Below are 26,345 nucleotides of genomic sequence, written 5' to 3' on the forward strand. Positions count from 1 at the left end.
TATGATTGCATCATCCATGACTTCTAGGAATAACATGATGCAATTCATATCATGTATGACGCAATACCAGCTTCAGATTGCATCATTCATTGTTTTGCCTAAAAAGCAATTACTGTCCAAACCCAGTCATAGATTTATTCATAGATCCAGTCAAAGATGTATTTTAGTCATTTCTGGTTTAAATTGAGATCCCTTCCCTTTATAACTCACTTATCCTCCGCCATTCCCAAGTCAAGGGTCGTATATACTGACCCAATAGCATATCTTGAAAACTAGAGCCAATCAACAATTTTAAGCATCATTTTCGTTCTCCGTGACCCAGAATTAGTAAAGTTTGACTACATTTATTTCAGAAGCATTTTGTCTGTAGAGCAGTGTTATCTCTGTAGAGACTGCCTGACCTCTAATTTTTTCAGCTATTGCAACAGTCTAGGAGATTTACTGGTCTTTCCTTGGTCTAGAAGGCCAAGGCCCAACCGACATTGAGAGAATGGAGTCGTTATTCCTCTTCTGAGGCATGCGGCTTCAGAAAGGAAGCAGGTAAGTGAATGGGCTGATTGAGAAGACTGGAAGACGACCTTTGGCAAAAATTTCAGATGCAGGTGCAGAGAGACTATCTTTATGGAAAGTGGTGAAAGGAGGGTTAGCCATCATGGTCCCAAGTTCACCTACCCTTCTCGATGAAGTAATAGTCACAAGGAAGGCAACTTTCATGGAAAGGAGAAACATGGAGCATGAAGCCAGTCGATTGAATGGCAGTTTTGTTAGTACTAGGAGAATTAGGTTGAGGTTCCACCAGGGCACAGTGCGTTGAATGGGTGGGAAGGTTCTGATGAGGCCTTTCAAAACCCAGCAGTCAGTGGTGTCTAAAGATAGAATGTCCTTCCACTGGGGGGAAGGAGAGGAAGGAGAGTGGGGAAGGCGCTAATCGCTGCCAGGTGTACTTTGAGAGAGTTGAGGGCAAGACCCGATGCCCTCAAAGACAGGAGGGAGTCTAAAAGGAGGGGAATCTCCACTGCTTCTGGGGAAAGCCCCTTCTGTTAGGCCCAGGAAGCGAAGCATTTTCATTTGTCCTGGTAGGAATGCCTAGTGGACTCTTTCTTGCTGCTCAAAAGGATCTTTTGCACGTCTGACCAACATGCCCATTCTAGAGAGGATGACTCTGGTGGACTTTGTGCCCCCATTTATTGATGCAATAAACAGTGATGGTGTTGTCCAACATAAGGACATGATGGGGCCTGATGGATGGAAGAAATGCTTGGCATGTCCTCCTTATCACATTCCGAGTTCCAGAATGTTGACGTGCATCCTGGATTCCCGAGGAGTCAGTGGTCCCTGTGTCATGTGGTCTCCAATGCATGGTCCCCTCCTATGAGGGACGTGTCAGTGATGATAGTCCTGTTCAAGGAGGAAGAGAAAAAGGACTCCCACACAAAGCCACTGTAGGTTTGTCCACCACTGGAGGGAAGATAGTATCATGAGGGAACTGTCAGCATAAGATCCATGGTGTGGCGCCTGGGTAAGTAAACTCTCTGAAGCCACATCTGGAGGTGAGTGGAGGCAGTGATGTATGTACATGAGTCCACATGACCAAGGAGGGATAGGCAGGTCTTGGCCAAGACAGAAGGACTGTTGACTATGCAGGCTATGATTTCCTGCAAAGTCTGGAACCTGACTCAGAGGGAAGAAAGGAGTCCAAGCAACTTGGGGGCTAAAAGCTGAGCTTCATCTCGGACTGCACCGCTAGGAGCCAGTCATCAAGATAGGGGAATACAAGGATCCCATAATCCTTGAGGTAGGCTGCTACGATGGAGAAAGCCTTGGTAAAGACCCTGGGAGCAGTGGTGAGTCCAAACAGCAGGAATCTGTACTGAAAATGCTACAGGCCAATTGTGTACCACAGGAACCATCTGTGGGCCAGATTGATGTCTATGTGAAAATAAGCTTCCTGAATATCAGGAGCTGTAAACTACATGCCTTCTTCTAATGATAGGATGTTCGCGGCTAACATCACCATACAAAAATTGGATTTACAGATGAAGCAACTTAGATGGAGGTCCAGAATTGGTCTCCATCCGCCTTTCTTTTTGGGTATCAGGAATTAAGTTGAATAAAACCCCATCCCTCGATATTCCAGAGGAACCCACTGTGACAGTTCCTCCCATAAGGCTCTATGGAAATATGCTTAGAATGTGTTTTATGCTACATATGCCATGTAACATATCTCCGTAAAGGTTATGATCTACTGAATGTATTAATCCTATTGGCATGCATGTATCATTTTTGTATTCGACTTTATGAATGTTGGCTGTGTACTGGCTTGATTTCAAAATAACCTTAGTAGAGCATTTGGTCAGTTCCTGGAGAAAGGAATGTTGAAATTAAGTACCTAATCAAGAAACACTTAAAGGACAATGGATCTTGGAATGCTCCAATCCACATAAGAAGTCTACTTGAGGATGTTCAAGGTGAACAATGAATGCTACCTGTAAAAACTGAGTCATGCATGGACATGTGACTTGCCCAGGCGACTGCTAAACTCCAACTTGGAGCTGGACTTTGCATAGGAGTGAGGAGAGGAGTCTCCACCCACAAGAGAGTCTATTTAAACCCATGGGAGTCCCCTCCATTTGGTCTTCAGCTGGCTAAAAAGGGAGCCTCTCCACACCCCCCCCCCCCCCCGGATACTTGGAAGAAACTGGAACAAAGGGATGTGAGTGATTGCTGGATCCAGGCTAAAAGGAGATTAGTCTGTAAAAGGGAGCATTCTGGAACTGGTGAGGATCTTATCTGTATTCAGTTTGATTAGACATAGATTTGCACATTTTATTTTATTTTGCTTGGTGACTTACTTGATTCTGTCTGTTACTACTTGGAACCACTTAAATTCTACTTTCTGTATTTAATAACATCACTTTTTACTTCTTAATTAACTCACAGTATGTATTAATACCTGGGGGAGGAAACAATTGTGCATATCTCTCTATCAGTGTTATAGAGGGCGAACAATTTATGAGTTTACCCTGCATAAGCTTTATACAGGGTAAAACGGATTTATTTGGGTTTAGACCCCTTTGGGAGTTGGGCATCTGAGTGCTAAAGACAAGTACACTTCTGTGAGCTGTTTTCAGGTAAACCTGCAGCTTTGGGGCAAGTAATTCAGACCCTGGGTCTTTGTTGGAGCAGATGGGAGTGTCTGGCTCAGCAAGACAGGGTGCTGGAGTCCTGAGCTGGCAGGGAAAACAGGAGCAGAGGTAGTCTTGGCACATCAGGTGGCAGCTCCCAGGGGGTTTCTGTGATCCAACCCGTCACACCCACTCTGTTGCCCCTTTTTGTAGTAAAGAGTCCACCTCTATGGCAAGCATGCTGTCATGAGACTGGTCCCTGAGGAGAGATTGGGCTCTGGATGAGGCAGAGTGATGAACTAGATCATATAGCTATGGTGGATAACATTTAGTAACCACTTGTTCATTATTATTGCACTCTAAGCTGGTATGAAGAGTGTCAGATGACCCCCCAAAGGAGGTGAGGTGGTTGAATGGTTGCAGCTCAGGTGGTTGACAGCTCTAGAGTGCCTCAGAAATCTCTCTTCTGTGGGGGGTTGTAACTGGAAGGAGGAAGGTTGCGAGGACGGGCCCCACGGATGAAATCTTTGAGTCTTTTGATGCTTCCTTGATAGCTCGTAAGGCCTCTGATGGAAAAATTGGGAAGTTGTTTAATGCTGTGGGGGCAGTGGGTGGTGGAATTTACGCTTTGGCGCAGGTGTGCCCAAGGAACAAAGTATAGCTCAAATCCTTGATGGCATGGAAGGAGTCATCCATCTTCTGGTTGAAAAGATGTGATGCAACGAAAGAGAGGTCTTTGATAGCGTTTTGTACCTCCCTGGAAAAACCAGAAGAATGGAGCCACAACTCCCTCATCATGACTATGCCTGTGGCCATAGGACGCGATGAAGTAGCTGTTGTGTCCATCGCTGAATTAAGCAATGTTCTTGCTACTAACTTCCCCTCCTGCATTATTGCTTAAAAGCAGGCCCGGTCTTATTGTGGCAGTTTTTCAGCAACGTCCTCCAATTGGCTGTAAGAGGAAATCGTATTTGGCAAATAATGCCTGATAATTCAAGATCCTGAATTTAAGGCTGCCTGAGAAGACCTTGTGGCCCAAAAGGTCCACCGCTTACCTTCCCTGTCAGATGGGGTGGAGCGTGGATGCTTCTGCCTAGTCCTTTCAGTCACTGCCTGGACCACAAGTGTATTGGGGGGATGGGGAGGGTGAGAAAAGAAACTCAGACCCCTTGGCCAGTACTTAGAAGCATTTCTCTGCCGCTGCGTGCATGTGGCCGGCATATACCAAACAGTTCTATCTGGCTCAAATATGGCATCATTGATTGGTAGAGCAACTCTACTTGGCACAAATCAGTGAAATATGTCCAGCAGCTTATGTTGAGCGTCTTAGATCTCCTCCAGCAGAATGTGTAGCTCTTCCCGCAACTCTGCCCAGAAGATACTGGAATTGGCGGTAATCATCAGGAGATGGGGGGAGATGCTGAAGCCACTGCTATCAGGTGAGGACAATTGGAATCTCTCCTGCTACAGTGGCACCATTGGAACTGGACTGACCTCATCTCCTTCCACCATCGGTTCCGAGCATCTACTCGAAGGTGCTGAGGCATTGAAATAGGTGATATTTCTTTTATGGAACGGATGGGTTCTGAGGGTGGATATTGGGGCAAGGATACCCAATAGGGCCAGCATGATGGATCCAGAAGGTGTTGTGGTGGGTCCCACAGTTGAGGAAACCAGTGACTCCCTGGTGGCAGGAGTGGAGGATACTGGATGATATAGAAGGTCTTTGTTGGTACTCATTGTGGCAGGAAGGGATGGATGGCTCCTGTCCCTTGTCAGATTTAGCAGAAGACAAAAATTCAGAGCTCAGTTCCATCAGCGGTACCATTGGAAGCGTGTCTGCTGCTGCTGGAGCAGGGGGCAAAGGGTGCCTCAGCTGCGGCACACCCTGTGCAGGAGATAACATTTTCCTGGAAGTAGAGGGTCTCAGAAGGTGTGGACACCTCAACTCTCCCAGAGTAAACACTTCCTGGGGCTCTGGCCTTTTTCTCGACCTCTCTGGAGCCAAAGGTACCCTCTCCTCAGCAGTAGTCTTCCTCAAAACAGATGGCTCTCAAGCTCAGACAGATGCCAGTGTTGACGGTGCATGTAGGTCAGTATCCAGTACCAACAGATCCGTGGTTTCTGTGGTCTCTTTTCATGCTTGTGTGCTTTAGGGCATGCTGGTTCCCCATGACCGGAACTTGTGGAAGAAGCCTCTCCTTTGTTAAGTCTTGGAAGAAACGTACTGCCATACTTATATGCATGTTTCCTTGCCTCTCGACTAGGTCCTGGTGCAGGGTCCATAGTGATAGTACTGCCCGTGCTGGACTCTGTAGCTGGAGGCATACTCCTGGCTGCTGCAAGCCGATGTAAGGGGCGGGAGGGAGGGTTGCCTGGCCTGGGTCCAAATGAAGTGTCATGGCAACTTCCATGAGATACTTCCAGAGGCAGAGAGCTTGGCCTTCTTGGATACAGCTGGGGAAGGACTGGCAGATACTGCACCTGGATGAAATGTGGGCTTCTCCCAAGCAGTAGAGGCAGTGTTGATGTTTGTCGCTGACCAAGAAGGAACGCAGGAAGGAGGTGCAGATTTAGAGCTTGGGATTTTGGCACAGTCCAATATCCGCATGTGAGTATGGGGGCGTGTTTACATGGAAGACACCCCCCACCCCAAGGAACTCAATTCTACTCCTAAAACTAGTAAACTACAAAACTACTATATAAACAGTAAAATCAGTAAAATACTCTAAGCTAATTAAGTACAACTCTATATTTAAAAGTGCGTCACACACGAGAGGACACTAATAATTCCGACCTAGACCATGCAGTGATGAGAAGGAACTGGTGCCACAGTCTGTCTTCTCTGCCCTTTATCACTTCGTATGAAACCATGAGGCGAGCCAAGGGCACTTGCACTGACCAACAGACACTATTACTTTCAAGATCTCCGGTTCTGGACGCACGGTGCGCATGCGTAAACCCTCAGTGGAATACAATAGGGACCATCGTTTGAAGAAGCAGACTTCATATGCAGAAGGATATGGCTCTCTTGGTACTGGGGGGGTCTATTGTGGTATCAGAAGGTTGTTCTGCATTGATGACAGCCCCAGTTCTCCCCTGAATTCATCTTCCATGACAGACGTCAATGTTAAGGGGCACATCACCAGAATTGGGCTAGCTGCTGGAAAGGTCCTTTCTGCTGCAGGCTGATCCTTCTCTCAGTCCTTAATATTATCAAGGGCCTGGTGGATTTATCTACAGAGACTTTACGTAGTTTTTCCTTATAGGAAGACACTTAGCTCCTCCCAGAATCTCTGGCACTGTGTTCAGAGTGGCCTCTCTTAGTGCTGGACTTCGACATCAGAGGTGTTGGTATGGCTTTGATAGCAAAGATGTTGGGGTTGGCTTTGGTACCAAGGGCCTCTGGGTTAGGTATTAATACAACCACCATCTTCTTGGTACTGAACTTCAGTGTTTTTTTTCTGCTAGATGGGGCATGGATGATTTTGGCTTGTCCAGTAGCAGAACTCTAGAGCTTGTCTCATCAAGATTTGATGAGACCTTCATGAATTTTTGCAAAAGACAGAACTTCCACCTCATATATCATGACTTACTTTTCTAAGCAGAGAACAATAGGCACACTGAATTTCTGCTTGGTATATGCGACTTCTAGGTAGAAGAGACACCTGTTGTGTTAATCTTAAAGGGATTTACTCATCACAGGATGGATAAAGATTCAGGCCCACAGGCTTTGAGTCTGCAACTCTAAGGTACCCTGTGCAGAGAGGGAGGTATTGGTCACTACTCAGTCCAGATGGGCAGAGATGATGACTGCAATTGTAAGTCAAGATAATTGAAGTTCTGAAGGTTTTTAAAAGACCTGTAGAAGGTTTAGCCAAAGCTAAATGGCAGCAGATCAGACATTCACTAGGTTCTGCCTCACTGCCATGTGAGGTAAGGGGAACTGAGACCACCCTGCCCTTTACACACCCTCATATAGGCCCACAGAGTGCAAGTGCGACCCCAGATACTGCTACTTAAAATAATTTCATCTTGTGCCCGAGGCCCATGTGCACCTATAGTAGCATGCAGACTGGCACATACTAGAAAAGCCTTTTATACTGATGCCTAAGAAACAAAGTTAAACAGTACTAGTAATCAGAATTCCAAACAATTTTAATGTCTAATTTTCCAATTTCTAACCCAGTTTCTTCACATCCATCATTTTCAATGTTACACTTTTATTTCTCTTCAGTTACTCTCCCACATTAACGTTTTATAAATGCCTTAAAAACAAACACAAAAATGCTAGATTGCTATGGCAATCTCTTACATTTACAGTAAAATGCTTAACTTTAAACTTAATATTGCTTCAGAATAAGCAAGTACCACACAGACATGGCAATGATTGGAGAGAAAAAGCTGCTGCACCATTGTTTAAATCCCTCAATTACACCTTAATTTGTAAGCCAAGTCTAAAGTTTTTTGTGACTATATAGCCACAAAATAGATTTAGGTGGGATCCATATGCTGCTAGCTTCTATATTACAATCTAGATGGAAGATATGGCTGAATGTGTTCATATGGTTAGGGGAAATTACTCTAACATTTTAAATGAGACTGATTTTTGTATACAACAGTATCCTTATTCCTTATTATTTCTTTTTGGGACATTGTCTGCTCTGTGCTATACAAGTGATAAGCAAAATGTGGATACTAATATTACCCTTTTCTGTAAAATTGATATAATGTAATGTGACAGAATCTGACCTTTATGTTGACTGATATTTAAACTGAAATCAATGGGAACACGTCACATGGTGAATAAAGGTAAACATAAGAATGACCATACTGGGTCAGACTAGAGGTACATCTAGCCCAGTAGCCTGTCTTCCAATAGTGGCCAATGCAAGGTGCTTCAGAGGGAATGAACAGAACAGGTAATCGTCAAGTGATTCATCCCTCGTTGCCCATTCTCAGCTTCTGACAAACAGAGGCTAGGGACACCATCCCTGCCCATCCTGGCTAATAGCCATTGATAGACCTATCCTCCATGAATCTTTTTTTTTTTCTTTTTCTTTTTTTTAAAACCCTGTTGTAGTCTTGGCCTTCACTATATCCCTGGCAAAGAGTTCCACAGATTGACTGTGCGTGTATGAATAAATACTTTATTTTGTTTGTTTTAAACCTGCTGCCTATTAATTTCATTTGGTGACCCCTAGTTCTTGTGTTATGAGAAAGAGTAAATAACACTTTTTACTTTCTCCACAGCAGTCATAATTTTAGAGACCTCTATTATATCCCCACTTATCAACTTGGAAAAGAGATGACTAAGTCCCAGTCCTATTAATCTCTCCTCATACAGAAGCTGTTCCATGCCCCTAATATTTTTATTGCCCTTTTCTGAACCTTTTCCAATTCTAATATATGTTTTTTGAGATGGGACGACCACATCTGCATGCAGTATTCAAAATGTGGGCGTACCATGGATTTATATAGAGGCAATATGAAGAAAATGGGCGGAAGAATCTTTCCTTTTGAAAAGAGGGATCCACACCCATGATGAGATTTAGAATAGTAGAAAAATGGTAACAAAGGACATTTTATTGGACATCTATATGCTTGAATGTTGCTGGTTACCTAGGGGGGCAGCTGACAGTACACATTTAAATCTACAAGAATTTCTAGGATGCTCACATCTCAATATCTGATTTTTATTCCACTTAAACATGAAACAGGATATGAAGTTATTAGGATCACACCTTGATGTTATTTTCTATCCTTGTTCTATATTTAGAGGGTATGCTGTACAATGCGTACATAAACATACACACACCTCTCTTCTTCAGAAAAGCTGCACATTTACCTCCTTATGGACATGGTATTACATTAATTCCACAACAGAATGGTGACAAGTAGGGGATCTGGGATCTACTGCTTGTGAATTACCACTGTAACAAGAATGCTGATACCATTTCCTTTGGCTGTGGGGGTGCCACAACATTACAGGAGAATCCATTTAAACTGAAAAAAAACAAAACAAAAAAAAAACCACTTTCCAAATGAAGCCAATTTAGTATTGGGTACCTTCGCCTGCAAAGAAAACATCTTTTTAACATGTAATAGTTGTAGTAATTTTCCAAATTTTAGTAACAGTAAAACAAAACAGCTTGAAAATATTTAAAATATTTTAACACTCAGAGTCATTTGCACGCTTACACATACAGTTGCAGGATGAGGTTGTTCCACGGGGGGGGGGGGGGGGGGGGAATCATTAAAACTGGCCAAGGAAATAGAATTTCAGAGGGAAGCAGAGGAAAGGAGTGCATCTGGACAAAGTGCTAGATGGCAGCCCATTGCAGTAGATCACCCCATCACATACATACACCTCCCCCCCACCTTCTTCCTCACTAATATTTTCTCTTTTGCTTACATTAAACTGAAAGTATGGTGCAATTATATATTCAACACCGGTAACAGCAATTAAATGCAACAGAGGTACTCTTGTAAAGTTTAAGACAAAAATCAATTACAGCATTCATCCAACATTCAGAACACAAAAACGTAATTTAATATTTTTCATATGCTAATTCAGATGTTCAGTCCTAAGTAACACAAGAGAAGCACAAGTGGATCTCAAAATTCACGTGTACATTTAAAAACATATTTAACACTAACCTTCATATTTCCCAATCGCCTTGTCCTGTCAACCACTAGAAGCTTCTTAATAAGGTCCCTGTAACAGAGGAAACATTTGTCATTGTTTTATTTCATTAGGATATGCATACTACAGACCACTGAAAGCACTTTTATTTTACCAGCATAAACGTTGTGTGTGTTTTAACAATTCACGTTTTCCCTATTTCAGAACGTCTTACATTCAAAGGGTTCAAGACTGGTATGAAAACAGGTAACCTGTCTCAGAGGAACAGAGGTGAATCTCTCTATAGAGTGTAGTTTCTTAAGAAAAGATTTGGGATACAAGTTTCTTGCCTGAAATGTCTAACCTTCCCCTTTGCATTTTGTTAGACATTCCAAATCTCAAGTCAAAACTGAACTTCCTTCAGAGCATGGTTTTAGACTAGACCTTATAGCAAATTAAAAAAAAGAGAGATATTTTTCAATCGTTTGGTTTTAGCCAAGAATATATTGAATTCTACCTCAGTTAAAAATAGAGAAAATGTGGAACAGCAAGTTCTCTGTTTAAAATATAGTGGGGACTAGCTAGCATTCAGAAGTCCTCTGTAGAAAATGAAATGTATACTTTGAGACTAACGTTGTTTTATGAGCTTTGCATAAAGCTAAATTCAACTTTTTAAAAGCTGAGACAACACTTAGAAAAATCAAAAGTATTATGTAAATACATTTGTAAGTACTATGTTAACAACAAAATCAAGGATCACATTTTGTTTTGTTATTCCAGTGTAAATCCAGAATAACTCCATTAAGGCCTGGTCTACACAAATCATCTTACGTTGACCTAACTACAACTTTGTCCTGCCAATATAAGTGCCCTACTGCACCAACATAACTATTCCACCTCCATGAGAGGTGCATGGGTTATGTTGGCGTAGATAGGGAGATGCCGTCTTACATCTTCTGTTGGCTGTCTTAATTTCACGGCTCCGTGCTGGAGCTGTGAAATTGACAAGAAAGCCAGGCATCTAAAGTCCGGCTGTCCCTAGGTAACTGCTCCCAGCCAGGCTGCTGCCCGGAGGTTCTTCTCTTTGGGAGGTGAGGAGCTCAGAAGGCTGCCGCCCACTCCCAGCCAGTAGCGGGGCACCAAGAGCTGGGGGTGAGGTGGAAGGGAGCTGTGCTCCCAGCAGGGAGCGGCATGGAGGGCTCAGCACCTCAGACAGTGGAAGCGCTCCTGGTGAGCACGTGCACTACCAACAGAAGGTGGGTAGTAATTACTGCGGTGGCTGTAAGTCGACCTAACATAGGTTGACTAAGGGCATGTCTACACTGGAGCCCTAAGGCAGTGAAATTACCCTGGATATACACAGGTATTACAGAGAAATTCAGCAACAAATTTCTACAGTGAATTACATGTTCTCTCAATGGCTATATTCTTAATTATCTACAACTTATCCTCTTCAATGAAAGCAAAGTAAAAGTTTTGTATGTTCCACAATAATCAATGTCTAAGACAAAACATACAGCTTAGCCATCTTCGCTGTTTTGCAGCCAAAAGAAGAAAGAGGTGCTACTGCAATCTTCCTTGTATGAAGGGACTTCAAAACAGGAGTTCCTCAGAGAAAGATTGTGAAAAAAATCAGATCCATATTTATCTAACCCAGCTAATAAATATAGTTTTTTTCCTTTGAGAAACCTAGAAGTCTTAGTTTGGGGCATATTGAAAATGGTGAACTGAATAATAAATTTGCTAAACAGCTTGAAAACTGTCATATGGCAGAGCAAATATTTCTGAAACTCAGTGGAAAAAAAAACCCACTCAGCTGCCAGCTATGCGGGAATACAAACATGACATTGGAAGGAATTTCCTAATCTCCCATAAACATTTCAGCCAGTAAATGGCTGGATTTAGATTCAGTCCTGTGATTCAGTCATTTGTAGTCATTCCTGAAGGAATTTCTTCTCCTCCCAGGGCATCCCAGAGGACACTTAAGGATGGGTGAGGGAGGAGGAGAAATCTAACCATTATTGTTCTAAACAAATAGACACCCTTTCAAATAGAAGAGTGAAAAGTAATTCAAATTAGAAATGAAGGGCCAGATCTATTGCTAGATCCCACTGGGTTAGAAACAAGTTTGTGTAGTCGCTTACTGTGTCATTTAAATCAGCATTGTGTTATTTAATTGATGACTCTTAGCAGAGTAAGTTGTAGAGCTCTTCTTTTGACTGCTCCTCAAACAAGCCTTGGAAATGCAGAAAATACACAGCTGAGACAGGAACTGACTCAATGATGTTGAGTTGTCACTGAAGCTGTGAATGTACGTTGCATTCAAAGAGAAGGAGTATCCAAATTAACATCTGCATCAAGAAACAGTGTAGTGCTTCCTTAATGTCCTACTTTATATACAGGATTAAAAAGTCAAGTGTTCTAACAGTTCATTACATATAGTGTTGAATTCAAGTAGGTGCCGACATCCTAGATCAGACCTGCTCAATAATAATTATTTAGACTGCAATGGCACCCCCATTGTTATGCATTTCCAAAACACAAAAGATGACATCTTCGCCCTGAAGAGTTTACCCAAAAAACCAAAACCACACACCACACACTTTTCAAAACAGAGTGGTCAGGGAGGTGGCTGACACACCTATTAGTAGTTCTATTTTTCAATGGGGAACAGGGTGGGCAGGGGACAGCTACAGACAAATACCTTCAAACCAAGGGATTATTAGATGGCTAAATTCTTGTAATTTGTGTCAGAAGTGGTTCTTGAATACAGATTTGAACTAGAAAAGGATAATGGTCAGGGCATGAAAGTTCAGGAAAGGCATTTCACATGTAGGGGATGGGAAGGAATAAAGCACAGACTGTTGTGGGAAAGTCAGATAAACTGGCAACAAGGATGACATCAGAGGCAAAGTGAAGAGCGATGTGAAAAAAGACTAGGTTAGAAGTAGAAAAGGCAGAGAGTTATGCAGGGCCTTACTGGCAGTAACAAGAAACTTGAACTTGAAACAGTGGAAGAGGAGAAAGTGGTGTGGCATAGTCAGTTCAACAGTCTACAAAAGCAGCTGTTTTCTCTAAGGATTATAGGGAATGGTAGGGGCATCAAGTGGGAAAGATAAAAAGAGGCTGCAGTATCAAAGGTGACAGATCAAAGCCTTGTCAAGAGTCTTTAATGGCTAGACATTATGGAAATGTTGTGGAGAAAGAATTATTTGGGCACAACCTGGATTGGGGGGGGGGGGGGGGGGGAGAGGAAGGGATGTGTCAAAAATGAAAGAATAGGGGTTGAGTTCATAGTAAAAAAAATAGGGAGTTCTGTTTAAGTTGATGGTGAGAAGTCAAGGAAGAGATGTCAAAGAGGTAGGATGAAATACAGAATTGGATAGTGGGAAACAGGTTAGGAGTGAAGTGATAGATTGGTGAGTCAACAGTATAAAGAAATACTAGATGAGCTCGTCCAAAAAGATGTAAAAGGAAAGAACTGAGGGGTGAAGAACAGAGCCATGTGCGACCCCCTCTCCCCCAAAGGTGGGGAGGAAGATTACCCATCAAGAAAGACACTACCAAAATACCTAAAGAAGTAGGAGGAGAACCAGGAAAAGAGAGTATTCAAAGGGTATGATACCTAAAGTAGCCTAACTGCTCATTAGTGGCCATCTTTCTCAACTTACAATGGAACTTGGATACACTTGGTGAGTGCGGTGACTAGAATGTCTTTCATGGCATCAGAATTTACCGGCTGATACAAGTCAGTGATTACGAGTCAGTGTGATTGAGAAATACAAACAGATGCTGACAGTACCCTATGTTTAATTGCTTTTCATCACGATGGCCTAGTTATCAATGACAAAGAAACCAACTTCGTACTGTTCACCTTCTGGCCACGTAGCCAGAAATTACTGCAGACAGCACATGCGGAGATGTGTACTCTTTGTTGAGAAGGATTGTATTAAAACACAATGGGCGAGAAGAGGAAACGGCAGGAAACTGGCAGCAGCAGCAGCATTTCGAGGGCAGCCACTGTACAAGTGCGGGATACTAGGGTCAGTCAGCATAAGCACGTATAATAAGCTGATGCATGCTCATGAAATCTGCGGATACAGCTTTAATAATGGTCTCGTGAGAAGCCTTGTGCTTGAAGAGGCATTCACAGGAGATGGGGGAGAGACACATTTAAATTATATTAAATATGTTTTCACTTTGATTTCAGGACTAAATTTAGTCCAAAATATTTTGCAACCAAGTGTTTTAAAATACTGCAAGAAGGTATCCTCCTATGCAGAGCCTTTCAAACTATGCTAAAGAGATCATTAAAAATAAACATTTCAGTGATGAAAGCCAGTATACTTACTTCACATACAAATCCAAATGTCTGGGGAAATCTATTTTGCCAGCAAGAATCTTCTGATATATACCAAATGGGTTGTCATCAAAAAATGGAGGAAACCTATTTGAATTAAACAACCAAAACACAGCTTTCTTTAGTTATCTGCAAAAATGTATAATTGTATTATGTTAAAGTAATTTATCTGCTGACCAGATTGTTAGGTACATAGTTATTCTGTATGCACCGAGGCATTGCGTATTGAAGTCAGGGTTAACCACACCTCTGTAACCCAATTAAGATCGCTATTCTGCAAAACAAAGAATGTACAGAAAATATTCAGAATATATGAAAATTTAAATACTGAGAACTATTTTTAATATTACAACAGAAAGGTCAGTCACATATAGTGAGGGAAGATTTCCCTTAGAAAGTCTGTGCTTTGGCTTCTTCCCTATTGGTGAAATTTGAGAGCACTCACCAAAACCAGTTCTTCCCTTCTAGTCTGAACACTACTGACTTTCCCTTCACCTTGGCTGCCAATTCCAGAATTAATTAAGAAACTGTAGTTCCTTACCTTTAAAAGACAATATAAAAATAAGGAGCCAGTTGCCTCTCTCTCTCTCTCTTTTTTTTTTGCTGCACCTCTTGCAACAACTAAGAATTTGTATCCTCTCTTGGGCTTCTCTTTCTATAGGCTGACCTATTTGCTCACCAGAAAGGATACATGTATCACTGTGGAAATATATCACTTCAGTAGGTTTAATAAATTGAATTCTGGACTCCATACATTTCCTGGAATTCTGGACATCCACCTTCCTAAAAGTTACCCAGGGGAATCTTTTTTTTAATCAAAAGAAGCTACTGTGTAACTACTGCTCTTACAGCCACCACCCATACATGGAATGTGGTGTCACTGTTAGCAATGCTTATGCTTCTAAAATTGAAAAGGGTTGCAGCTCCTCATCTTCACTGGTGTCAAGGCTGTAGGGGGAAAAAACACCACCACTATTTTTTACTTTACATCGAGTCTTTAGTAGCGTAATGCCTTGTGTAGGCTAGGAAGAAGGCTGGTGTTTTTAATGTATTAGCTAAAATGTTTTAAAGAAGTGCTGAATAAAACCATGTTAAATCCTATCTACATTAGGTTCTAACACCTTTAAAAGTTAGTTTCATCCCTACTGTGTTAACACGCTTAGCTCCTTTTTTTAAATGTGTACATTAGGTGCTAATACTTTGCAAACACTGGTAGTCTAGACAAGACCTTAGTGCCAGAACAATAAACATTTTCCTCCTACATGACTTTTTTTTCTGAAGCCTTGTGTTTTTGTTTTTTTTAATTTAGTCTCTTGTTCCATAATTACTGTATGTCAGGTACATACTAACTGGACAATTGTTTCAATATACCAGATTGTAACTTCATGTAACAAGTACAGTAACTGGATTAACATTCCTCATACACTGTCGTTACCAAACCACAGTCACAGGCAACAACCAAGTTCAGAGTTTCCCTAGATGCTGTTTGAGTGTCCAAGAAAAAAAACGGCCATACCTTCACCAAAGAAAATAACTAAAATATTTTTGGTAAGAACAGACAAGAGGGTGGAACTTTTTTTTCCCCCCATAAAAGGAAAAGTAACAATACACCTTGTTTAGATGATCTCACCATGAAATAGTGGAGCTAGTTGTCCAGGAAACTTCAGAACATACAATCACAAGTTTTTCTGAAGTCTAAGGCCCAGATTTGTAAAGGTATTTAGGCTCAGCTATACTCATTGATTTAGGAACCTAAGTCTCATTTTCAAAAGTAATTTAAGTACTTCAGTGTCCAGATGTCAGTGGGATTTAGGCTTCAAAGTGCCAAACTGTTTTTTAAAAATGTGCCTAAATATCTTTAAAAATCTGGGCCTAAATTCCTATCTCAGACAACTACAAGAAAGAACAAGGTAGCAAGAGAGGGTATCAAATTTTGGATGTGCTCAGTTTATTCCCCCTTATATAGCAGAGAGATTGAATGGATGCCCTGTTTCTTATTTAGGACAGCCTATAGAATTGTGTTGCATCTGTGTAATATTTTTATTCATCCAAATGATACTAATCTCTAAACTTTCAATGTTGTATTTATGATTAAGATTCATAATCCTATTTTTGACTTGGTGCATGCATTACAAAAAATGAATTTTATGCAAGAAGATTTTTTTGATGGAAGTTACTTCCATCTTATTTCTCTCAAAAACTTTTTTTTTAAATGATTGGATTCTCTCCCATGGAAAAGCCCAGGTGAGACATTGAGAAATATGATAGGGAATGAATGAGTCTAACCATCAGTACAAGTTATTACACTGCCACAAATTAAAAATGCAATTTCTTTCTGCAAAAGTATGCCATTCAAATCTAATTGTAACTGCTACCTAGGACAGATATGTACTCCATCAGTTGCTTAGAGAGCTTCTGGAGCAGAAAGCAATGCTGACATCTGGATTCCATTCAGTAAAATGATAATGATATTGGAATGCAAGTTTGTGCTTCAATAATTCTCTACTGTTGACAATTGCAGACACATTTTATAAGCAGTGCACTATTGTTGGAGTATACATTTGTTTTCTCTTCCAAAGACTTAATTGCTTAACACAGCTTTGACCTTTAACATTAATCTCAGAGAAAAACCAAGATGGCAGCATCTTGAAAGACTGGTCCTATTTATAAAATGCTAAATGTTCAGTTATGGTTAGAAAGCACTCCACTATATTGTGTTCATTTTATAGGATACTACTCTAATCAGACTTTCCCCTACTGACGTGAATAATCCCTATGACTAGCAGTGGAGCAGGGATTTTGTTTGTGACTATATATATCCACTTTTATTCAACTCCTACATATCAAATATATTCCCAGAGGCGGAGTTCTTCATCTATTCTTGAGAATACTGACATCTCAGGGCTATTGACATGGGGACTATTACATGCAACCATATTCTGCATGAAAGGAAAATCTGATAGCACCCAAGTGGAACTAGTAAAAGAAAACAAAAGAAAGACTAAGCAACATATGATAGGACATTCAGCAACTTTTAAGAAGGTTAGCATGTTTTCCTTGAAAAGCTTGTTAGCCTTTAAAAAAAGAACTGCAAAACAAAAAAGGCAACATTATAGTTATCTGATGAATGTCCCTAATAAGTTTAAAGGAGCACAGACAGCAAAGTTAAATGGGATACCACACCAACTTGAAATTAGTCATTAAAAAAAAGATGCAGAAATCCCACCTGCCCCTGAGTGTCCATCAAATTTGTAATTTTACAAACATCTCCCCCCTTCATTTTTAAGTTTCTCTCCCCTGTTGCTGTGTTAAAGACTCATACAAACATAAGAAAAATCAGTGAAATTGATGAGTTATCAAATGTATAAAATGAAAAAAAATCATCTCTATTCTTTTTCAGCTACTGTAATCTACCTGTGACCTGTCACAATAATAGATAAAAAAAAAATCCAGATTTTTTTTTTTAATTAATGTTGACCATGTCCCTTCACAGTGTAGGCCTGGCTAGAATTTGAACCCACTGCAGATCACTGTTCACCTGGAGTTCTCATTGCTTCTGGATACCCCCAACAGCCACAGACATGGTAGGCACCCTTTTCCATCTACAGCTGACAAGCAGGCTGTGTCCCTTCTGTCATGTTCAGACTTTGTTATGGTGATTCACATCTTCGTGATCTCCAGGCTGGACCACTGTAATAATTCTCTAACTATTAATGAAGCTGCCAATCTTTAAAAAAAAAAAAAAAAAAGCGACAGTTGACTTAGAACACAGTAGTACTGTCTGCTTAGGAACGAAGGCTGACAAAAGTACATCCCCTGGAGTACTCTCCTCACTGCCTCACTATGGAATACCATGTCAAATTCAATGTTTCAGTCTTAAACTTCAAAGTCACATAAGGGGTAGGTCAAATTTCCTGGGGACTGCCTGACCCTGCTTCATTATGACTTCCCATGGCTTCTATGTTCCACTATGTGCAGGAGTCAGAACTTTCTGCACAACTGCTTCACAAATCTGGAGTTAAGTCCCAGAAGGTATTAAAACGACTACAAATCGCACTGATTTCAGATGAAAATTCCAAGTCCACTTTAAATCACCATTTCATCATGGATATTTTTAGTAAAAGTCATGGACAGGTCATGGACAATAAAGAAAAATTCAAAGAAGCTGTCCCTGACTTACTAAAAATATCCATGACAAAATATTAGCCTTAATCATAGGCGTGTTGTGGTGCTGAAAATTTTTGTAGAAAGACAGTTGTAAACCACTCTCTATGTTCACTGATCCATGGGATGGCACTGAAATCAATCTCAGAGGATTAAATATGGATTTTGTCACTAAAAAGGTACAATAGAAGCATCTGCCCCTCCTCCCCATAAAAAAAAAAAGATAACAAATCCAAGTGCTGACAGCTGTAGGAAAAAAGAACGGTAGATAACTTACTGCCCTGTCTATTTAGGTAAGCTCCAGAATCATGTAGAGCTACACTATAAAAACAACCCATAATTCATGCCAATATCCCTTCATTAAAAGAAAATTTTCATTTGGCAACATTCTGATGACATGACTACAGATCGACACATCTAACTTGTTAAATAACCAATATTTGACATTAGGCAGAAGAGGTATCACCTACGTCTGTTCTTGAAGGATAGGCAGGGTTTGAATCCTGACGTTTTAGATTCCACCATGAAGACACGGCAGTTGGTGTGACGTGCCTTGCCCTACTATACCAGGTTGTGTATAGGAGGGGTCCTAGACCAATGTCTTAGTTTGGATTTTCTTCAATTTTTTTCATGGGGGGTGGGGGAGGGCTGGAGGAGGACATCTTTGGAATGGAAGTATAAGATAAGATTCTGTCTCCTAAAAAGTTGAAAAGCAACCTGTTTAAAGCCTCGGAAGAGAGTGGTAGGTCAGATACTCGGTGGGTTCTGTCTTGCTGCCACAGGCAGTAAATGGGAAATGAGGGAGGGTGATAGCCATTCTACTCTTCATACCCTTGTACAGGAGCACAAAGAGGCACAAGACACATGTGCGGCCCAAAGAGATACCCTTTTATACTGCTGTAAGGCAGCATTAGTGATAAAATTCCATCAGTCCTCTTTTTTTATTCCAGTACACTTTCAGCAGACATGCAGTGCACATGCAAAGAAAGGTATAGTTTTTAAAAACATTTTTGAAGTCTTTATATATAATATACAAGTAAATACTCAATTGGGCTTTTATTTTCAGTATAATCAAATAGCTGAAACAGGAAGAACTATATTAATTTTCCTTTTTTATTTTTCATTTAAAAAATTAAATTGATTAAAAACCTTACAACATACGAGTTTCAATTTTTCTCCTTAATATTTAACTCAAATACTTAAATGAATGTATTTGTAATGTCAAGAAATCTTTCTTTAGTGGCAAAGATTTTAAGTTTGTCTTCTGAGAACACTGCCATCTAGTGAATCCCAAAATATTGCTGGAAATAAAGTTTATAAACATATGAACTCAAGAAAGAATCCCTAGATAGCTTTTGCTTTTTTACCCCTCTCCTCCTTCTCCTGCACCTTTTTGGAATTTACTGTACTAGTAATAAACTTTTCATCCAAAGAAATAAAGCACCATAACAGAGTGCACAAAATGAAATAATGCAGAATCTGTTTTCCAATTGCCATGTTCCAACTTCCATAAGATAGGAGAGGTTTTTGATATAGTTGTTAAAGTCTCAGCCTTAAAGTTATACCAGGCTCTTTAGAGCAAACTAGTAGCCTCTCTCTGCACAAGAACAGTCCATGCACAAAATCTAAACTTCTGTAAAAAAAAACCTAAGCCTCCAACTGAAATATAAGTTAGAGTGAGAGGATAGAAAATAATGAAGTTTGATCATACCGCTTTTTTTTTTTTTTTTTTTTAAAGGAAAAAGAGAAATGTGTTTAAATATATAAATATTTTTTCTTAATTCTTGAACTGTAAATCAGGTGAGTTACCCTTTATGAAGCTTGCTCACTTCTCTTCAAAGAATTGCCAAACAGACAAGTTACAGTGCTAGTTTGCAGTTCACTCAACCTTTGAGAAAAGTATAATTGATTATTAAATAAATACTTTATGGAGGTTCAAACTGAACTCCATGATGGGAGAATATAGAATTGCAGAATTTTGAGCAGAATATTTTCAACTGTAAACTGGGATTTTGCTTCAGAATCTCCAGTCAGGTTACTGGGAGTTGTATGGCTAAATTATTTTGCATTCTTAATTGGGTACATCTTTGCAGTCTCTCTCATAGGCTCTTAATTCTTTTCTTCACAGTAAGACAAGATAATCTAATTAGTAATAGACTTAACATATACCCAAAATATTTCAAACTTGTTATTCGGAATACTGAAATAGAGTGAATGTTATGTACTTAGTATCACCAGAGAAACACTTACCCCGACAGCATCTCAAATATCAAAATTCCTAGAGCCCACCAGTCCACGGCTCTTCCATGACCTTTACTCTGTATCACTTCTGGCGCAAGGTATTCTGGTGTGCCACACAGCGTCCATGTTCTAAGAGAAACGAACCAACAAAAACAACATCTAAACTTTCACTTACTGTTTTAAAGGGCTGGATTGAAACTATAAATAAAATTAATACTATAGGCACACTAATGTTTGGAACAGTCAAGTTCACAAAGCTCTAAATGTATATTACAAGTGGCAAGTCAAGAATATTGCTGTTTTTAATCATTTCATACAAAGTCAGGAAAGGGCCATTGTAATTATCTACTCTGAACTCCTATAACAGAGGTATAGGGAAGTGAAATGACTTGCTCAGGGTCACATAGGAGGTTAGTGATAAAGATAAGAATAGAAACCAGGTTTGCTGATTCCCAGTACAGTGCTCTATTCACTAGACCAGTGGTCACCAACCCATTGATTGCAAAAGACTGGTCGATCCTGGAGCCTTGGCCAGTCTATTGTGATCTCTGGGGCTAGAAGTCCGGTGGTGCAGGGGGCTCAGGCAGGCTCCCTGCCTGCTGTGGCCCCATGCTGCTCCCGGAAGTGGCTGGCTACTGACATCTCTGTGGCCCACCCATGTAGCTCCCATTGATTGGTTCCCGGGCAACGTAAGCAATGGGGGCAACGCTTGCAGGCACAGGCAGCGCAGAGATACCCGCTCTCCCCAGGGGCCGCAGGCAGAGATGTGCCAGCAGCCAGGTGCTTCTGGGAGCGGCATGGGGCCACGGCAGGCAGGCAGCCTGCCTGAGCCCTCTGCGCCGCTGATCGGGAGTCGTCTGTGGTAAACGCCTCCCAGCTGGAGCCTGCACCTTGCATCCCCGTCTGCACCCAAACCCCAGCTGAAGATTTTTAGAATCCTGTTGTTCACTCTATTTATCCATTCATATTCCTATGTTTGCATCTTATTTTCATGTTACGAAATTTCCAATATTTATCATTAGAATTTAACATTGAGTATAAACATTATATTTTGTAAGAAAAAAGGCAGAGAAATAGGCAAAATAAATAAATAAATAAAAAAATCAGTAAGTACACAGCTTTCATCTAATCCTGGAGACTGCATCCACCCTGCCAGTTTAACCCACAAAGCTTGCAGCTCATATGGAAATGAAACTTTTGTTGTCTTCTCAAAAGCTGAAGTCCTCCAAACTAGCTTAAATATGCAGTGAATAAATAACTTTTTAGACAATTTAAAATTACGTTCCTTATAGTGCATTGTAGTCCTGGGTCTAAGTCACCTGTACGATGAGGGCACTTTTGATCAGTCAAGAATATTATTAGTAATACTAAGAATAGTAATAGTAGTAACTTCAGCATCATGCAAGGAGGCATTTATATAATGCTGCTAAAACCTCCAGTAAGCTCCTGCCATTGAGAAAACCCACCTTGAATCTGCTGATTCAGTGTTTAACTTTGTACTCTGATCTCTGCTAGTCATCAGTGCACTACAACCCTACCCCTGTGGCTATTTAAGGTTCCCTGCATGTGTCTGGAAATGACAACTTTCAGAAGAATCCCAGCCCTCCCCTTTAATAGGGTTACCATTCGTCCGGATTTTCCCAGACACGTCCGGCTTTTTGGTCCTCAAATCCCCATCTGGGAGGAACTGCCAAAAACCCGAACATGTCCGGGAAAATACTCCCAGCTTTGTTTTGCCGGCAACCCTGCCCCAGTCCCCTGCTTACCTTAGAGCAGCTCCAGCAGGCTGCGAGCTGCAGGCGGATTCCCCCGCGGCGACGGCGGCTGCTGCTGCTCCCCCCAGACACCTCAGCTTTGTGTAGCTGAAGAGCCGAGCTGCCCGAGCGCTACAGGCTTCACGGTTTGCCGGGCAGCCCCCAGACCTCCAGACCCTGCGCCCCCGGCCGGGCGCTTCCCCTCCCGGGCTCCGGCTGCGTTGGGGAAGCGCCTGGTCGGGTGCGCAGGGTCTGGAGGCTGCGCCCGGCAAACTGTGAAGCCGGTAGTGCTCAGGCAGCTGTTTTGCGTGGTTGGGAGGGAGGAGGGGGAATGCGGGGCGCTCAGGGGAGGGGGCGGAGACTTTGGGGAAGGGGCGGAGTTGGGGCGGGGAAGGGGTAGGGCCAGAGCCCCGTGGAGGGTCCTCTTTTTTTAATGTTTAAATATGGTAACCCTACCTTTAAACACATCTGAAGGACTCATGCCAGAACTCCCACCCATACCCCGCATCCTGTCCCACACCACAACCCCACTGCCCCAGCCCAGAGCCCCCTCCTGCATGCAAACTCCCTCCCAGAGCCCTTACCCCCTCCCGCATCCCAATCCCCTGCATCAGCCCAGAGCCCGCTCCTGCACCCAAACTCCCTTTCAGAGCCTACAGCTCTCATCCTCTCCTGCACCCCAACACTCTGCACAAGCCTGGAGCCCCCTCCTGCACCCAAACTCCCTCCCAGGGCTTGCACCCCTCACTCCTGCACCCCAACCCCCTCCCCCAGGCTCAGCCATGCACACCCCACAGTTGAGAATGCTACACTGATTTGCAACGATCCTGGAAGGATTTTGGATCTATAAACCACAAATGACACTAATAAAAAGTAAAACTCATGAAATGTCCAATGGATTCTATGAGATTGGGTGCAGGGGTCATATGGTCACACTGTACCTAAACTCCTTCCCAGAGCTTGCACCCCTCACTCCTGCACCCCAACCCCCTGCCCCAGGCTCAGCCCAGAGCCCCCTCCCACACTCCGAACCCCTCGGCCCTAGCGCAGAGCCTGCACCTCCTTCCGCACCCCAACCCCTTGCCCCAGCCTAGTGAAAGTGAGTGAGAGCAATCAACGGAGAGAGGGGGGAATGGAGTGAGCCTCGGGGAAGGGGCTGGGTAGATCCTGGGTTGATCTTAAGTTCAAAAAGTGATCTTGTGCGTAAAAAGATTGGAGACTAGACTGCACTAGACTATACGGCTTTGAACTTTGTTCCAATCTAAAAATCAATAGGGATCCATCAAACTTGTGTTTGATTACTTTTTAAAGCTCAGTTTGCTTAGAAATATTTATTGTTGCATATCTTCTCTCCACAGATACACAGGTCCGCTAAAATTTAAACTCTCTGTAATGTAATTCAAGCAAACACTTGTATTATACTACATTACATATCCACACACATTTAACTATCTGCTTTGACTCAAGGCTCATTTATTGTTTTGTCAGGATACATTTCTAGCTATTCAAAATTTATCTTTACTATCCAAAGTTAAGCACTGTTATTAAGGAATGTTAAGTGGTAATTCAGCTGTCTATGCTATATACAATAGATAACTAATTGTTGTAATGAACTAGAATCTGAACTGTTCTCTGTGAAACATCTGTGGTGCATCTCTTTCAGAGTTTCATTGGCTTCACTATCTTGAGATTCTTTTTAAGTGTGAAAATAAAAATCCTGTTTTCATTTTTGAAGACCTGCACTTCCCTGAAATTAAGTAGTCAAAAGATAAAGCATTAAAGAATAGTCTTGAGTTGAAATGGGAAAGGGGAGCATCTCCATCACAGAAGAGGTATATAGAGTCTTACTCCTTGTCAAATTTTGACAAAAGTACTCCTAGAATGAATGAAAAAAATCATTTCAAAGCTTTGTATCCCACCACTATAACTGCATTTGAAATAAAAAACAACAACAACCCCCCCACACACACACATAAATTGGCTATATCTCAGGGAGGGGGGAAACAGTATTTTAAGAGTCAGGCCTGAGATTTTGAATTGGGTGTTTATTAGAAATAAAAAGGCTGTTGAGGCAATCCTTTAAAAGAGGGCTCCTACTGTAGGAGTTTAAGTTTGTTAATGTTTTAAATGTGACAAAAGTTAAAGATGTTCTGCTCCAACAGAACTGTCAGAATACATTTTCAAACACACTCCTCTACATGCCCAGCATTTCTTGAAACTGTTCATTAGCCTGAAGACACTCCTTCAGTTTTTACCATAAGAAGCTTGGGGTATTTTTAAAATTTAGAAAATGTCTGATTATTAGAAAATACAATCTCACATACACAAATACCCAGACACAGCACTGCTTTACACACTAGTGCCATCTAGCAGTAGCCTGATAGATGACTATAATGCATTACAAGGTATGCAATCAGTCTTAAAAAATGAAATTTCAAAACAAATAAAAAACAGAACCATATCATTTTAGGGTTTGATTTTTCATTCACATTAATTAGTCAAGTGCTACAAACTGATCCAGATTCCAGCCTCTGACTATGGACTTTACGACAGAAAACAGTGCACATAGGAGAGCTGGAGTCTTCTTGGATTCTGACCTTCACAACTTATTTGTGGCCAGATTTTTCAGATAGAAAAGTCCTTATGAAATATTAGAGCATTGCTTCCAGTGCACAAAAGATTACGTATCTTACTGTTAACAATAAGATTAAAATGAGCTGTTTCCTTAACTACTTAACAGTTTAGTAATGGATAAAATTATTCAACTTGCAAAAGGAAAATTACAAGTATAGGGAAATATAATTAGAGAGTAGCTGGTCAAACACGACCATCGGGTTTTACTACTACCCAACAGGCCACCTGTTTTTACTGCTAATTTTATCACAAACTACTTATGTTAACTGATTGCCCACACACATTTGAAGGCGAGTGTGTTAACTCTTCATCATGCTGGAATCATTAGCATATCTATTTTTCTCACACAGCATTCTTCTGTATATACTTGTGCTTTTACCTTTTTATTTTTCTAGAATTATAAAATACATTCCACATTTCAGGAACGTAAATAATTTTATAACGTTCTCCAAAAAAATCAAGTTGCTCTGCTGAGATCAATAATAAAGTTCACCAGTTTCATAAATGGCAAGTCCCTCCCCCATAAAAAGTTCTGGGAAAAGTGACCAGCCTTACAGAATATTTATTGGCTGCATGCTTCTGTTTTCTCTGAAAATAAAACTGAAGCAGAAAGAGGCAATTAATCTTTAATAGAGTAGACCAATTATTTTAAAACATTACAAGATTTTTCATATCTTGGGTTCACAAGGTAGGAATTAAAATAAAGCAGAATACTGAAGGAAATTGTCTGTATAGGACTGCAGCCTAAGTTTCCCCTAAGCTGCGTGGCCACGCAGCAGGCTATTAGGGGCCACGCAGGCATGCAGAGGGGAGAGGTGCCTCTCTCCCTGGCCCCAGCCCCAGAGCTGCCATGACTGGGGGGGAAAGAGATGCCTGTCCCCCAGCCCCGGGCTACTGCGGTGAGAGAGGGCTGGGGGGAATCCTCTCTCCCTGCCACAGTTCCAGGGCAACCTGTGCCCCAAACCCCTCATCCCGGCCCCACCCCAGAGCCTGTACCCGCAGCCAAAGCACCTCCCGCCCCGGCCCTCGCACCGCAACCATCTGGCCCAGCCCTGAGCCCCCTCCTGCATCCCAACTCCCTAATCCCCAGCCCCATCTCAGAGCCCGCACACCCAGTCAGAGCCCTCAACACCCCCCCACACACCGCAACCCTCTGCCCCAGTCCTGAGCCCCCTCCCACACTTCAAATATATTAAATATATTGATTTCAATTATAACACAGAATACAAAGTATACAGTGCTCACTTTATATTTATTTTTTATTACAAATATTTGCACTGTAAAAAACAAAAGAAATAGTATTTTTCAATTCACTGAACACAAGTACTGTAGTGCAACCTCTATCATGAAAGTTGAACTTACAAACGTAGAATTATGTACAAAAAGTAACTGCATTCAAAAATAAAATAATGTAAAACTTTAGAGCCTACAAGTCCATTCAG

At 41.5% G+C, this 26,345-nt stretch overlaps 1 protein-coding gene across 1 annotated transcript in view; it reads right to left on the bottom strand.

The window, feature by feature from the left end:
- The window catches only part of LOC112102290 (protein kinase X-linked), a 127,784-nt gene that overhangs the window by 20,207 nt on the left and 81,232 nt on the right, over positions 1–26,345 (bottom strand). The window contains exons 4-6 of the mRNA XM_024193478.3: positions 20,525–20,644; positions 14,102–14,197; positions 9,786–9,843 (exon numbers count right to left, since the gene is read on the bottom strand). Coding sequence (XP_024049246.1) covers positions 9,786–9,843; positions 14,102–14,197; positions 20,525–20,644 — 274 coding nt within the window. The remainder of the gene's footprint in view (positions 1–9,785; positions 9,844–14,101; positions 14,198–20,524; positions 20,645–26,345) is intronic.

The sequence above is a fragment of the Terrapene carolina genome, unplaced genomic scaffold (assembly GCF_002925995.2).
Source record: "Terrapene carolina triunguis isolate 2854851 unplaced genomic scaffold, T_m_triunguis-2.0 Scaffold23, whole genome shotgun sequence".
In the NCBI taxonomy this organism is placed as follows: Eukaryota; Metazoa; Chordata; order Testudines; family Emydidae; genus Terrapene; species Terrapene triunguis.